This window comes from Fomitopsis serialis (genome assembly GCF_022376445.1).
Source record: "Fomitopsis serialis strain Sig1Antser10 chromosome Unknown B0H18scaffold_3, whole genome shotgun sequence".
Taxonomy (NCBI): Eukaryota; Fungi; Basidiomycota; class Agaricomycetes; order Polyporales; family Fomitopsidaceae; genus Fomitopsis; species Fomitopsis serialis.
Genome location: NW_025954963.1, coordinates 98,783 through 113,610, shown reverse-complemented (window position 1 = coordinate 113,610; position 14,828 = coordinate 98,783). Strand labels below are relative to the sequence as shown.

Here is a 14,828-nt window from a genome sequence, read left to right as displayed (position 1 = left end):
GTTGCGTCAGGCTTTCGGCCCCGTAGTCCTGCTGACCTGCGCTGTGTCATGGCACGTTGCGGCTTTCGCATTCATGTCAGTGGCCGGAACCAGGGATGCCGAAAGCGACCAGAGCGCAGACATTTCGACGGCCCGATAAGTGACAAGAGTGCGGGTATACGGAAATGTGGGAGCTAGGCCCTGCTTCCCGTGAGAGGCACGCACCGGGTGCAGGGCACAACGAGGAGAGCCATAAGGCGCGGCCGGATGCCGACATGGCGAAATGCAGGGCGATAACTGGAGAATGCAACGTGTCAGCGGTTCGGAAGTTCGCGGGCATTGGCTTGACATGAGACTCCTAGCTTCCATACCGCACCCGCGTGCACCGAGTGCGGTCGACGCGAGTCCGACCATCCGCCATATGCCAGAGAAGGCCACTATATATATTCAAAGGACGCGTGTATCCCAACCTGTGCGGGAGAGGTCAATGAAAGGGGGTATAGGAGCATTTGAACAAGGTCGACACAAGGCTCATATCCAGGCGGAGTGGGGAGAACGCACGATAAGACACCATATGATACAACATATCTACATAACAGAGACCGTCGCGGCAAGTAGCAGAAAACAATTTGGAAGCGGTCGTCAGTGGAGATGGCTGCTGTGCGTCGCTCGGCCAGAAGAGCCTTGGTCTCAACAGGCTGAGCGGCGACGTGCATGCTTCTGGTTTTCTTCTTGACAGCTCTAGCGCGAGGAAGACTTGCGGATGATGACCATGAGGCCGTCAGAGTGAGCGGAGAATATGGCGTCGACCTTAAAGTCGCGGTTGCCCGACCCCCTGCGGTTGCGGTCGCGGCCATGCGGCGTGCTGTGGGTCGACCTCTGCGATCGGCCGTGATCACGAGCTCCGGGGTCGCGATTAGCGTTGTGCGAGCCATTGCGGTTTCGGGCAGGCGCCGGCTCCGTTTGTCGGACGCTACGTCGCAAGGTAAGTGTCTCGAGATGACTAACACGAGTGTTCAGCATGTGGCTAACCTTGAATCGCGGCCTGCGACACACAGAGTGAACTTCCCGAAGCCGAAACCCCCATCACTAGGCTGACCACGCTCGTTCACCCCCCAACCCTTGATGACGTCTATCCACGCCCTGACCGTGTCCTCATCCTTTGGCGCGACGAAGTCGTAGAAGCTCCGTCCCGTCACGCGTGTGGTGGACAGCAAGCTATCGTTTGAACAGTACAAGACATTGCAGTTGACGGAAAACCGGTTGAGAATGAGAGCTGTGCGCGGTGACTGCTCCGGGAGTGGGTCGAAATGAGGAGGAGCCTCAGCCTCTGGGCTAGGGCTCGGCGAGTTGTGTCTACTCTGAGTAGACGAGGAAAACGCTGGCGACGGCGTGCTTCGCAAGCGATCTGGGATCGGACACGGTGGCATAGGATTGGGGTCATTCCAGCGCTGCGAGAGGGTACTGATGAGCCACTAGTATCACTCAGTGCACGTCGAAGACATCCTTACCCTGAGCTCAAAGTCTTTGGCAGATGGCGTGATAATGCGGACCTCCTGAGCCGTCGAAGCGTTATGCATGGCCTTTGGACCAGGAGAAGCGAACGAGACACTTCCGACGAGGACATTCTGGCAGACGGTACGGGACTGACAGCACATTAGTATGCCAGACATCATTAGTCATACGATATGTAATGTCGGAGACGTACAATTGCGCAAAGGATGTAACCCTTGTAGGGGTCCTTGTGGCGCATACGGAGGTATGCGAGGACAGCCGCGCGGTCCTGGGTGATCGTGGAATAGTGCATAGCCTTCACTTGGTCGAACTCATCGGGATGGACCAAGTTCAGAGAGGGCGACCCGACGAGCTCGCTGGGCTCAAAGCCTGAAAAACGGTCGAAAGTCAAACCGCTGCTCGTAGAAGCGTTACGCCCTCGTACCCAGGAGATCGTTTACAGATTCTGAGCAGTAGACCCATCGTGCCTGTCGTCCCATACGATCAGCAAGTCGCCACACAGGCGCGCCTACAGAGACGCCCTTACTTGCTCCGTGAAATCGACTATCCCGACTGGACAGCACGGACGTCAGGCTCAGCAAAGGACCTGGTTAGCATCTGAAGAGGCGGTACGCACTGAAAGAGACACAGGGAGTGTTGGGGTCCATGGCAGTAAGGCGCTCCGCGAATGCGCAGGCAGAACGAAGTGGTGGTAAGAGAGAAAGGAAGGCGCAATGTTCGTGGAGATAAGTCGCGTATTTCTAGAAGCACAGGCAAATCTTCCCTACTGGTCAGTAAAGGGTCATGCTACAGAGGTACACGGTATATCGAAGACACTCTGCCCGCGCAGGAGAGTTGTCGGATCAGGGCTGCAGGGACGACAATCCTGGCTGCCTTGAGTCGAGGAAAGCGATTGGCCGCGCAACCGCGGGGTAGGGAGGCCTGATAAAGGAAATGGACGGCCTTCGCTGATTTCCTGCCGTTACACGGGCGGAACGTTCCACGCGACTGGAAGAGACAGCAATGTGACAGCCAACGTCGATGGGCATTTCATTCGGCCGCGGTTGATGCGTGCGCGATGTGTGGCCGCTGAGGGCGCCGCTGCGGCTGGGGATGGATGCCCTGCGGCCAGGCTGTGACGCCGGAATGCGAATAATGGCTGCGAGCTTCGGAGGAGCCGTGAAGGCGCGGGAGGAATGCGAGGATATTACTCGTGAACCTGGCTCCGCCAGCCCGGTACCAGCGCCTCGCCCAAGATCCCTGCTCGCTAACGGATCTTCCCACACCGTCAATTGACACACCCAGCCGAGATTTTCAACGACCCGCCAGATCCCGTTCTGCGCTTTCCGCCAGCCGCTTCTTCCCATTCCCGTCCAGAAAGCTTCCGCGTTTGTTATTTCTCTCTGTACCCGCAACTGCTCAGCTACACTCGGGCTGTACCCCGTCCGCAAGTTGCAGTCTCCACGACGCATGTGGTCTACGGCCAGAGAGATCGCAGCGGGCGACTTGATCATCGTGTGGCTGGTGATTCTCTTCTCTCTCTCATCGCATCTTCGGCCGGGCTGACTGCGGTCAGACCAGGGATTTAGTCCAGCCCCTGGTGATCACCCCCGGAAGAGAGCTCAATAGCAAGTACGGTGTATATCGCCATGCAGATCTCATCGGCGTGCCCTACGGCTCGAAGATCGGCTCTCGCAATGGCAAGGGCTTCATCCATGTGTTGAGGCCCACTCCAGAACTCTGGACGTTGGCCTTGCCGCATCGTACGCAAATTCTATACCTCGCAGACATCGCCTTCGTCTGCTCATGGCTCAACATCAAGCCTGGAAGCCGTGTTATCGAAGCTGGTATGTTCGTCGTCCATTATGTCATCCGGGACGGGAGCACGGCAGTGTCAAGATTGACTTGATGCCCTCACGAGAGCGGATCTCAATTCTGAGACACAAAATTTGAGAAGTTGGACTCATCCGTTCTGGCACAGCCTTCCCGAAGGCTATGCTAGTACGGATAAGTCACTAGCCGGAAGCTTTCAACACTCGCACAGAGATAGCTGGCTGCGGATGTGTGCCTCCAAATACTAACATCAGGGCTCTACAGGTATGTTCCCGCAAAAGCCGTGGTCTGCCCAACGCTGAGCAGCGCACCCTTCCCTGTTGTGTCGAACACAGGCACAGGATCCGGGTCATTCACCCATTCCGTTGCACGTACGATAGGGTCCACTGGGCACCTATGGTCATATGAGTTCCACGAGGCGCGTGCCAGCAAGGCCAGGTAGGTGCATTTCCTTTGGCGCATCCACATGGTAGCGGAAGCCACACCATCTCCTCCTTTCAATAGTGCTTCCAAACGCCACCTTGTCATTTACAACATTTCCGTACCATTTTCTGATGTTCAAGAGCATCCCACGTTCTGCCAGGCGTCGGTTGGATGATGTCAGACTGACCTAGTCGTTCCAGAGAAGAATTCAGCCGCCATGGCATGGACGACATCGTTACTCTCACCCACAGAAATGTGTGCAAGGACGGGTTCACCGTAGCTGATACTGTCGATGCCGGTACGTGCCTGTACATTCGCTCAGGCATTGATAGGGCTTCGTAGGCACTGAATGACCGCTTCCGGGCAGTGTTCCTCGACCTGCCGATGCCTTGGGAGGCAGTTGAGCATGCCAAAAAAGCATTGAGGGTAAAGCATCTCCATTCTGTCACCCCCCTTTACAGCTGGTTAGGCTTTACCATGCATTCACAATACTGATTGCGTTTGATAGAGCGACCGAATAACACGGATCTGCTGCTTCAGCCCCTGCATGGAACAGGTGCTACGGACCGTGACCGCACTGAACGATGCTGGCTTCACAGGTATGGTCACCCTTGTCCTCCGTCATTCAGCGAAGGCCCGGCGGAAGCGATAGCTTAGCTCACTTGACGTCTGCCAGACATCACCATGTACGAAACCCTCCTGCGCCCCCATCAAGTCGACTCCGCGCCTGTACTCCCAACCGTCTGCGAGGTCAGCGTGAAGTTGAAGAAGGCTGAGCAGAGGCGGGAAGAGAAACGCCTGCGACAGATCGCCCACTCGCGCGCCGGCAAGCGCAAGCGTTCCGGCGATGTGGACGATGGCGACGGCGACAGAGCGGGGGGAAGCACAGGGAAGAGGCCCAAGACAGACGACGAGGACGACGCCATGCAGCATGAGGACGAGCATTTGCCTGAAGCAGGGAACCAGCCGTCGGGACGCCCAGCCACAAGCGCCGTCAAACTCGAGGAAGCAGCATTACCTCAAGATGCCGCCGAGTCCTTGACCTCGACAAAGACGACCCTGTCCAAAACATTTCCTGAAGTTCGGGGGCACACCTCTTACCTCACATTCGCCTGCCTCCTACCAGCGGACCCAAGCGTCGAAGCAGATTCTGCAGCCCAGGAAATTGTCAGTGCTTCCGGCACGCCGGTCGAGGTAAACTATCTGCAGTTCAATCACGAAATATGCACTAACAAGCCGGCCAGGGACATATAAATAGTAACGGTACATTAGGTGGCGAATAAGGTATCGTCTTGTGCCTACGTCAGAGAGATATGTATAATGATACGTTGATGATACGCACACTACTACTCCGTAACGGCCTTTCTATAGGCTTCCTCCATCTCCCTCTCTTCCTGGATCTTCGCCGTACTCTTCGCCGTCCGCGTGCGCAGGACTCTCGTCGGGGCAGGTAATGGCGGGGCGGCCTTTCTGGCGCGTTTCGCCGGAGACGCCTGCGTGGATGGCCCGTTCTCTCCTTCCACCTCCGGTTCAGAGCTGTCAGCGGGTGCTTTCCTACGCTTCCTACTCCGAGATGCATCGGCCTTTCGAGACGTCCGAGTGCTGCTGGCTCGCCGCACCGTGTCCTCCCCAATATTAGTGGGCGGCACACGGGCGCCAGTCCCGTTAGTTTGACCTATTGTCCGATCCGATGACAGCGAAGACGATGCGGGAAGCTGACCCCCGCTGAGATCCTGCTTCTCTGCGGCTGCCTCCGCGAGCTCTAGCATCGTTTTGGGCTTCAGCTGCTGTTGCGCTTCTGCTCCTCCCATCTGTTGAGCAGGGGTCGTGATTTCTTCCATGCGATCGTCGCCGTCCTCGCTCATCACGTCGTCGAGAGCGGCAGGCAGTGTGTCTCTCCTGCTGGCTTGGCTATCCTTGGCGGGATCTGCGCTCGACTCTCGAGCTGAAGGTTCCAGCGAAAGAGCAGTGGATGCAGGAAGCAGCTCGTGGAAATTGCGCGGCAGAGTATACGGCTGTACAACGTCATCCGCGCCCGTCAGGAAACCCCCCTCTTGCTGGACCTCCTGCACGTGTGCAATCAGAACGACGGCGGACTCCATTGACACCTTGGAACCAACCTCATCTGCGGCACCGACCGGTGAGCTCCCCCGCTGCTCCGCGTCCGCGTACTGTTCCTGCAGACGCTGCCGTATACGGAGGCCGTGAATGAGCCTTTTCCACCTCTTGATGGCTTGGTCTTCCCTCTTAGCACGTCGTTTCTCTTCGGCATCATGCTCTGCTTCCCAGTATGCCTGAACGGTGACGGGTATCGACGTGAGCAACGCAAGGTCCTGCTTCACAGGCTCATGGATATGCCGTACCTCCAGCATGGTTTCCTCGTTCTCTGCAGCGACGACAATTCCGGTGATAACGGGGAATGCCCTTCGCTTCTTGAATTCGAAGCCAGTCTGAAGCACGCGTGGTTGGCCGACGGACAGTTGACAGAGATTGTGCTACCCACCACTGCTTCCGCGTAATCAAACCCCAGTTGGCGTGCGATTTTAGCTGTACCCTTGACTAAATTCACCATGAGATCACGCTACACGATTAGTGATCAATGGCACTCACAAGGTATATGCACCGCGCCAGCGGGCAGCATGGTCGGAACATACAAATCAATATTCCCAAAGTCATTCTTTGGCACTCGGCCCTATATCACCAGGCAATCTTCAGTTAGGATGCGGCGCGATGACTGGTACACTCACATCAATGACAGGATCGGGCCTGTACAATTCCGTCTGGCGTTCTGCGTAGAGGCCCTGCATCGCGCTATCTTCTGTAGCGAAGCCTTCTGCATTCGCCTCTGGGTCCTGGAGGGACCGGTCTCTCTTCTCCGACAGTGCCAGTTCAATGGCACGTTGCTTGTTGACAGTCATCGCACGCTGCTTTACCCATTTCATTGGCTGAGCACCTTCCTTGACCCTGCGGCCTTGTCGCATCCAGTTCTCGGCGGCTTTGAGCTGTAGCACAGACGAGCGCGAGTATACGGGCTCTCCGCGAAACTTCCCCAATTCCACCAGAGGATGAACGATCTCGTCTCTCTTGAGATGTCGCCCCAGAACATACCTGCGTAAATCAGCATGAGCTCAGCTGTTCCCATTCATGCACTACAGGAAGGCACACACAATGGATGGTCTTTGAAACCGGCCATCGAGGTAGGCATTCCTTCCGTGAGCTGATTTGTCTGCAACTCTTCGTCCTCCATGTCATCTCTGTGCTGTGCCCAGGACAAACGAGTCAATACCCGACACAAGTCCATGACAATGACGCGGATCCTTACTAGCTGATATGGCCGCTTGACCATCGCCAGGATCCGCTCCCACCACTCCTTTCTGCCTCTCCCGCCCTGCTGAACCTTGGCGACCTTTGCGCCGTACTCCCTTGCGTATCGCGGAGTAACATCTCTGGCGTAACTGTCCTCCTCGAATGCGACCACATACACCATTCGGTTCTCGACTCTTACCGGACGGGTTCGGTCTGGCTTCACCGCAGCATTAGGGTTCGGCGTTGGGTCGAAAACCTTGCGTTTGTTTATCAAGCACCGGATAGGGTCGACTGGGATCCAACGTGCGTCAGCACGGGAAAACACCTCCGTCCAAAACACTGGCGGCGTGGTGGTCGGGTCAGGCGTGCGTTCCCCTGGTGCACGGTCAGCCACGATCTCGGTCAGTACTACCACCACGTATGATACTGAACACAACCTACTCCGTGGAGGGCGGCTAGGCGCAGGCTCCGATCCCAACTTGCGGCCTCTGGTTTTCCGTAGCTTGATGACGGGAGGTGCTTTCTGCTTGCCTTTAGCGTCACCGCTGACTGGTGTAGATGAACCGCCATCCAGTCGCTGACCGGACCCGGGAAAGGGTGAGGCACCTCCGACATTTCCTTTCGGTGTCCCCGGGATCTCAACTTCTTCCATATCATCTTCATCCTCATTGTCCGGTACCGCCTTCTCCTTCCCTTTACCAACGCCGGTGCTTACACCCGTATCCTTCCCTTTATCTTTCTTCTTTTTCGTGGCTGGAGGTTTAGGCTTGCCGACGCCGGCCTGCCACGGCACACTCTGCAGACTCACCATGAGCCGGGCCGGTATGCTGAGTGCCCTGCAGAGCGCCGTGAAGAGCTGCGCGCTGGTATCCCGGGAGCCTCGCATCAACAGGGCACGCTTCATGAGGCTCTTCTCGCTCCGAATAACCTCACCCTCATCATCGTCGAGGACGTCCTCCGCCCGATCCTTGCCTTTACCCTTCGGATCCTGGTTGAGCATCTTCTGCACTTCGTCGAAAGTCCGATTTCGAATATGTCCTGTGGGCTCGACGCGGAAGTTGTCGGTCCACCACTCAGTTAGACGCGTGAGGGCAGCCTCGAAGCGATGTCCACGCTCTGCGGCGTCCGGGATGCGAGGCTTGGTAATCGTCATGAATGCATTTTGTAAGTGAAGGGGAGTTATGGAGAGAAGACGGGCCTATACGTTGGCATGATTAGCAAAGACTGACATGAGTATAGGTCGCGGATGTGATCTGTGCGAGAGCACGCACATGTAAGAGAGGGTCGTTGATCCACTTATTGCGTATCCTGGCGTTTGCAAGTAGGCAGACCGTGTGTATCTGGTGACATTCCAGGCGGGTGAGCCTCTCAACGTACAGCTTTGCCGCTCGAGGGTCCTTCCTGCGAGCGCAATGAACTCTAGAGGCTACCGCCGGTGATGTGGACGTACGTACTTTGTTCTTTTCTTGCCTCTCCTCTCCGTTTCTATTGTGATCTCAATGTGTGGTTTACGTGAGGGGCCTTCTTGGACATCATCATCGGCGGCCAGAGACACCGCAGGAAGCTGTTCTGATTGCGGCACGGCGACCTCTTCCCAGTCGAAATCGTCATCGCTGTCGGCCCCGGCAATCGAGCTGTTCTCTGCGCCCGACATTATATCTGGCTCTATATTATTTGGTAGGTTGTGAGTGCAAGCTGAGAGGCTGGCATCCAACAGAGGAGAACAGAGGTCGAGCAAAGTGATGGTCGCCCGACTCGACGCGTCGCGGAACCGGATGAGTCGCGCGAGGCACATGACCGGGATTGCGAGCGCTTGAGAGGGTCAGCTGCGGCCGCTATTGGCCGAGCGATTTGATTGACTGCCGATCTGCGCCGCTGGGCTCTAATACGGGCCTAATACAGCTTATTCCAGCCTGAGAGAAACCTTCTTCTTTTCATCGCAGCATGTACATTACCCTGGTCTCTATACAGCTCGCAAAAAGCGGCATGCCGATGGCTCTAGAGCTGACGTAGGCGAGACGTATGATGCGCTTCCAGTGCCGCGGTTTCCATGAACGGTCAATACTCCCTCGGACAGTCTGTACCCTCGACGATTTAAACCAGGCATCCTCGCGGGGAGGGCACCCCAGTCCTACAGCTAACAGGCCACACGAGTCAATACGGTAAGCTTGCTTTCAAGGCACTGGCCGAGGCGTTGTGATCCATGATCGTGCCAGTGACTGAAGTGTGTACGAATTTTATTACAGGATTCGGCATGCCAGGTTCCTCCGACGAGATCTATCCCGTTGCTATTATCGGTGGCGGGCCTGTCGGCCTCTGCTCCTCCATCCTCCTCTCCCTCAGAGGCATCCCGCACGTCCTCTTCGAGCGACGACCCTCCACCTCCATCCACCCGAAAGCATGCGGTATCAACCAGCGCACAACGGAGATATTCCGCAAACTAGGCATCGAGGAAGACGTATACGCCGTCGCTGGGCCGCCCGAAGTGACCAGCCGCACTGCCTGGTACACGAGTCTGGGCCCCGAGGGTAAGGAGATTGCGTCGCGCTATGCATGGGGTGCGGGTCCCTACGCAGAGGAGTTCTCGAAGCACAGCCCTAGCAAGTACGCGACTTTGCCGCAGATCAGGCTCGAGCCGATCTTGAAGCAGAGGGCGCAGGAGCTGAACTCCGAGGCTCTGAAGTACCGCGCCGAGGTCACTGACGTCCGTGAACAGGAGGGCGACGACTATGCCGTCCTGAAAGTTCGCTTTAATGGCCAGGAACCCGAACAGGACGTCCGTGCACGCTTCGTGATCTGCGCAGATGGTGGGCGTAGCTTCACGGACAAGCTCGGCGTGCGCTGGCTCGGGGAGAGTGACATCCACAACATGGTCACCGCCCACTTCCGTTCTCCTCTCTCCAAATATCATCCAGATCCCCGCAATTTCATCACCTGGTTCACCCGCCCCGACCTCGGAGGCGGCGTGAGGACGGGCTTCCTCTACCAGATCGGCCCTTGGCCCGCCCAGCCGGAGACGGAGGAGTGGGTCTTGGTCTGTATGCCAGGTGCTATGAACCCGGAACGTATCGACTCGGAAGCCATGGCGAACCGAGTCCGCGAAACTCTGCAGCTTCCCGACTTACCCATCGACATGCTCAGCCTCAGCCCCTGGAACGTCAACGCCATCTACGCAGAGCGGTACCGCCCCACGAAGCGTGTCTTCTTAGCCGGCGACGCTGCGCATCGCATCCCGCCATGGGGCGCGCTCGGCATGAACACGGGGGTGCAGGACGTCACGAACCTGATCTGGAAGCTCGCCCTCGCTTTGCAGGATGAGGCGAAGTACGACGCGCTTCTCGACATCTACGACACCGAGCGCAAGCCCATCGGCGAGCGTGTCGGGCGTACCAGCCTGTACAACCTGCGGAGCCACAGCCTCGTCATGGATGCCGCTCTGGGCATGAGCGCAGACAACTCGCCCGAGCAGAACTGGGCCGCACTGAAGCCCTACTTCGACCCGACACACCCGGGTACGCAAGTAAGCGCGCCGCGGTGGAACGCGCGTTGAAGACGCTCGACTCAGAGTTCAAGGCGCCTGGCGCAGAGGTGGGCTGGTTCTACCCGTCCGCGGACTTCGATGGCGAAGGCGCGAGGAGCAGGCATGATGGACAGCTCACCGAGGCCGGGGAGTTGGCGACGGAGTTTTACTACCCGTCGACTATCCCCGGGCACAACGTCCCGCACGCATGGCTCCAAAATCATGGAGTAGCTCAGGGCCGGAGGGTCGCAGTGTTCGACCTCATACCGCTGCGTCAGATGCTGCTGCTGGCGAGACAGCGTGACGTCGGGTGGGAGCAGCTGGAGGGCGACTTGGTGCACGTGGAGGTCGTCGGAGAGGGCGGAGACTGGGTGGACGCGGACGGAGAGTGGGCGCGTCAGTGCGGCGTCAGCGAACGAGGCGCTGTCGTCGTGCGCCCAGATGGCATCGTCGCTTGGCGAGGTGAGTGGGATGACGGCTTCAAGGACGCAGATAAATGGAGCCGCGTGTTGGAGAGGGTGATATATCTGGTTTGATTATTCTCAGCTGTGGTGTGCCGTCCCTCTCAACAGGCCGGCCGAACCAGGCGTTGTAACCTGGGATCTGAGCACAACGTGTACTCAACTGTAGCGGTAGTGTACTATCACTGTACCAGAAGTGCAACTTTCGCTTTTTTTCCTCTCCGCAGGACGAACCACTTACCGGAAGCTCTCGGAGTTTTCACTTTCGGAATCCTGAGGTCTGAAAGCACCTTCCACGATTTTACAGGTCTGATAGAGTAGGAGAGGGTGGATGCCGAGAGGGAGAGAGGATCGAGACAGTAATGCAACTCTTCTCCGAGGTTGGTCACGGTGACTGTCACAATGCCGACGCGGCCGAGGTTGAAGATCCGCTCTGCCGAGTACTGCCGGCTGTGGCTGAAGCTGTCGGTGGTACAGTAGTGCAACTGCTCGAGAGCCGGCGAGCAGCGACGAGTGCGGTTGTCGACGACTCGGCAACAGACGATTCTGGTGGCAATCGAGGTCGTGGGACCAGTAATAGGTGTTTGCTGTACTCTAATCAAATAGACAATGAAGTATGTACTCTACGAATTATGTTACTAGTGAAGATTAATCATCTATGCTACGACGGGGCACCTGTGTACGACGGTGTATTAGAACGAGCTTATTCTCTAGGCATGAACACATCAGACATATTATAAGACAGAGGAATATAATGGTAATGTCCACTGATCGTACCAGTCGGCGACGCGACAAGATGCTCCGAGTCAGGGCGCATTTGGGCGAAATTGAGGGTGCTTGGACCTGCAGCAGGTTGCCAGGGGCCGTTTTCCGAGAACGGCGCGCTAGGCTGCGCAATGCTTGGCATCGACATGGCATGAGGCGGAAAGACGATGCCAGGCGGAGGGATGTTTGGGAGTGTGGGGGATATGGACGTCGGAGTAATGGCACGAGGTGACAGCGTCGAAGATGATGACATACTAGCACTTGTATCGACCTGGCGGCGTGTCGCGGCGGGCTGATCTACTGGCTCGTCAAGCTCTGCTGCTGCGGCTGTGCGTTTCCGCCCTCGGAAAATACCACAGAAGCGTGGTTGCTCTTTCAGCTCCGGATTCGCAGTGAAATGATTCCTGATCGATTCCAGCAGCTCGGGCTTCTTCTTGCCTTCGACAGGAATGTCCAATGCAGTGGCGATGTCCAGGAGTTCGTCTCGCAGCTTTGACGACAAGGACCCCGAGAAGACTCCGGATTGCTCTCGTTGTTGGCGTTGAACCTCTCGATCAGCGAGTTTCTGAGCCTGCCGTGCCTTGGCAGCTGTCTTCTCCTGTTCTTTCGCTTTGCGCTGCTCCTCCTGCTCCCGCCAAGCCGCAAGACCCTCGCCAGACGTGAACGTGCGCGAATCCGTGACTAGATTGCGCTTCTTGCCCTGGCTAGCTCGAGCCGTCTTTGCATTGAGCTTCTTCTGTAGGTCATCGGACTCCATCCGAGCCATATCGCAATGGGTACGGGTCTCACCGAGCTCGCTGTACAACCCGCTGTTCTCCTCAGAGAGTATCCCCACAACTGCCTCGAGGGCCTTGAAGCGGCGCTCCTGCGATAGGCGTTTGTCGTACGCCTTGACAAGCAGAGGTGCTACCTTGGCGTTGGTCTGCTGTTCTCGCTGGGCGATCGTGGGCGACAGCGGCGTTGGACTTCGAGGCGGGGGGGCAGTGTGCATCCGAGTCTCCCGTGTTTGTTGCGACTCGGAGGCGGAGAGCGAAGATGGTCCGGGCTCTGGTGAGTTGTTGAATCGTAGAGTTGTGGGGACTACGACGGTGGAGGCCACTGACTCGGAGGTCCATGAATTGCTGGTCGGTGGCTCTAGGAGTTGCGACTCATCGCTGGGCAGAGGAGCGACCGAATCAGCTGAGGGCCGCATGGTCGCGGGCCCGGGTGCAGTGTTCAAAAGCCGCAAACCGCAATCGTCAACTGATGAGCCGCTCGATAAGGAAACCGTTGGCGCCACTGCGGTGCGTGTTGCGAGATCCTCCTCCAACAGCTCTTCATCCGTCTCATATCCCCAATCTCCGCGTCCCCCCTCCTCGATGTCCTCATCATCCGATCCACCTCCATCGCCGTCATCATCAAACCACTCGTCTCCAACATCGCCTCCGGGAGGTCGAGGTGAGTTCCCAGTTTCAGCAGCATCTATGGTCATGCGAGAAGAGGTTGCCACAGGGCTCCCAGTAGTAGTCGACGTGGCGCGTTCGCTACACGGATAACTCGCTGGTGCATGTGCCGATGTAGAAGATGACCTGCTCGGTGCGAAGTCGTGCTCCGTGAAAATGTGCGGGTTAAGCGGTGCCATACCGCATCTGCGCCACGCCGTCCGTACGAGGTCAGGGGTAACAGATTTGTTCCGAGCGGCCATATACTCCTTGACAATATCTTCGCGACGAATCTCCTCGCCGGTCTCGTCCAGGATATCGTCACAGTGCTCCTGCCAGGCGCGCTGCAAAGGGCCAAAGACACCGACATCAAGCGGTTGTAGCTTATGTGTCGTATGCGGAGGTAGACAGAAAAGGTGGATGTTGTTTGCGAGGGCGAGTTCGACCATGCGGCTCGTTGTATGGGATCCGTGACCATCATAGATGAGGAGGATCGGTGCGCCTGCGTCATTTCGTGCTTGTGCCTGCGGGATGAAGGTCTTCTCGAACCATTCAGTGCACAGGAAGTCGTCTGTCCACCCATTCGGTGACATCGAGACACTGATAATACTCTCAGTATTGTAGGCTCCCGGATATATGAAGATGTCATGCATACCTGATCTCTGGGTCGACTTCAAACCATTCTGGATGAAACTCCTTGCCAGCAAATATGAAACCAGGTGGCAGGCTCTCGCCATCCGCACACACGCATTCGATGATCGTGACAAGCTCAAGATTTGGGCTACGAATCTTGTACTGCGGACGACGCTCGCGCGGAATGAAGTATTTGAGAAGCTGAGTCTTTCGTCCTCCTCCTCGCTGCACGCCCTTCTCATCCATGTTATAGACGTTCGACCACGGGATACCATGTTCGTCAAGAAGCTTGCGCAGCAGCTCAAAGTGGCGTTCGACTGTGGCCTCATTGAAGGCCTGTGCACGCTTTGGATCCAGGCCGGATGGCTTCCCGAGGCGTATGTCTGGATGTCGATTGAGGAATGCACGGACCCATTTCCGCGAAGGACGCTGTTGCCGTTTGGTGAGTCGTTGTACCTTCTTCGCAATGGTGCGTTTGCTGAGAGGTCGTCCGATTTCACTGAGATGCTTGATCCAGTCGATGAAGGCCTGTTCTTGTCCTGGACTGAGCAGTTGCTGAGCTGCATGGGCAGCTGACCGAGGCTTCGTCTTTCCCTGGAGACGGCGAAGTAGAGTGTAGTAAGGTGCGCCATGACGAGCTGCAATACCCTTGACATTAACATCACCAGACTGACTGCGAATCTCTCGAAGGGCGTTGTTGATAGCAGCTTCGTCCTGGGCCTTTCGTACACGAGACCTGCACGGGCCTGGCATCGACTCGCCATGGAACACGAAGACTCAACGAAGACAGTACTGGACTTGTACGGTTGCACATACATGGTGCCGGCGGCCGCCTGTCGGCAAGGAGCGGAGTTGAGATCCATGATCAACGGGTGGCTGCTTGTCACGCTCAGACCACCATTCACAGACTTTCCTCTCCCGAGGCAGCAGCATTGAGCAGATGCCACCGGAAAAATCTGTAGTAGGTAGTATATCATCATAAAATCATCTTTC

At 57.0% G+C, this 14,828-nt stretch overlaps 6 protein-coding genes across 6 annotated transcripts; 3 read left to right on the top strand and 3 right to left on the bottom strand.

Annotated features, from left to right (window-relative positions):
• Positions 1-556: 556 nt before the first annotated feature.
• On the bottom strand, positions 557-2,298 carry B0H18DRAFT_312576 (uncharacterized protein). The gene is made up of 7 exons (XM_048037515.1): positions 2,111-2,298; positions 2,021-2,046; positions 1,919-1,961; positions 1,688-1,863; positions 1,491-1,625; positions 1,012-1,430; positions 557-952 (listed from the first exon to the last, which is right to left on the bottom strand). Exons 1-7 carry the CDS (start codon positions 2,139-2,141, stop codon positions 721-723), a joined length of 1,062 nt encoding a protein of 353 aa, XP_047899475.1. The 5' UTR covers positions 2,142-2,298; the 3' UTR covers positions 557-720.
• A 521-nt stretch (positions 2,299-2,819) lies between these two features.
• B0H18DRAFT_972226 (tRNA methyltransferase complex GCD14 subunit-domain-containing protein) lies at positions 2,820-4,328 on the top strand. The gene is made up of 6 exons (XM_048043854.1): positions 2,820-2,997; positions 3,050-3,320; positions 3,642-3,744; positions 3,930-4,027; positions 4,097-4,155; positions 4,191-4,328. The coding sequence occupies exons 1-6, from the start codon at positions 2,944-2,946 to the stop codon at positions 4,248-4,250; spliced, it is 645 nt and encodes a 214-aa protein (XP_047899474.1). The 5' UTR covers positions 2,820-2,943; the 3' UTR covers positions 4,251-4,328.
• B0H18DRAFT_312477 (uncharacterized protein) lies at positions 4,167-5,029 on the top strand. Its single transcript, XM_048037514.1, has 2 exons — positions 4,167-4,328; positions 4,406-5,029. The coding sequence occupies exons 1-2, from the start codon at positions 4,277-4,279 to the stop codon at positions 4,981-4,983; spliced, it is 630 nt and encodes a 209-aa protein (XP_047899473.1). The 5' UTR covers positions 4,167-4,276; the 3' UTR covers positions 4,984-5,029.
• A 46-nt stretch (positions 5,030-5,075) lies between these two features.
• On the bottom strand, positions 5,076-8,689 carry B0H18DRAFT_1113556 (uncharacterized protein; the record flags this gene model as incomplete). The annotated part of the gene is made up of 10 exons (XM_048032966.1): positions 5,076-5,795; positions 5,850-6,179; positions 6,233-6,288; positions 6,340-6,421; positions 6,477-6,837; positions 6,897-6,988; positions 7,052-7,410; positions 7,477-8,233; positions 8,307-8,436; positions 8,490-8,689. The coding sequence occupies 10 exons, from the start codon at positions 8,687-8,689 to the stop codon at positions 5,076-5,078; spliced, it is 3,087 nt and encodes a 1,028-aa protein (XP_047899472.1).
• Positions 8,690-8,959: 270 nt separating this feature from the next.
• On the top strand, positions 8,960-11,293 carry B0H18DRAFT_1100824 (FAD binding domain-containing protein; the record flags this gene model as incomplete). Its single annotated transcript, XM_048032502.1, has 4 exons — positions 8,960-9,197; positions 9,282-10,555; positions 10,588-11,017; positions 11,244-11,293. Exons 2-4 carry the CDS (start codon positions 9,290-9,292, stop codon positions 11,291-11,293), a joined length of 1,746 nt encoding a protein of 581 aa, XP_047899471.1. The 5' UTR covers positions 8,960-9,197; positions 9,282-9,289.
• Positions 11,294-11,579: 286 nt separating this feature from the next.
• B0H18DRAFT_972204 (uncharacterized protein) lies at positions 11,580-12,978 on the bottom strand. The gene has a single exon (XM_048043853.1). The coding sequence runs from the start codon at positions 12,971-12,973 to the stop codon at positions 11,720-11,722; it is 1,254 nt and encodes a 417-aa protein (XP_047899470.1). The 5' UTR covers positions 12,974-12,978; the 3' UTR covers positions 11,580-11,719.
• Positions 12,979-14,828: the final 1,850 nt, after the last annotated feature.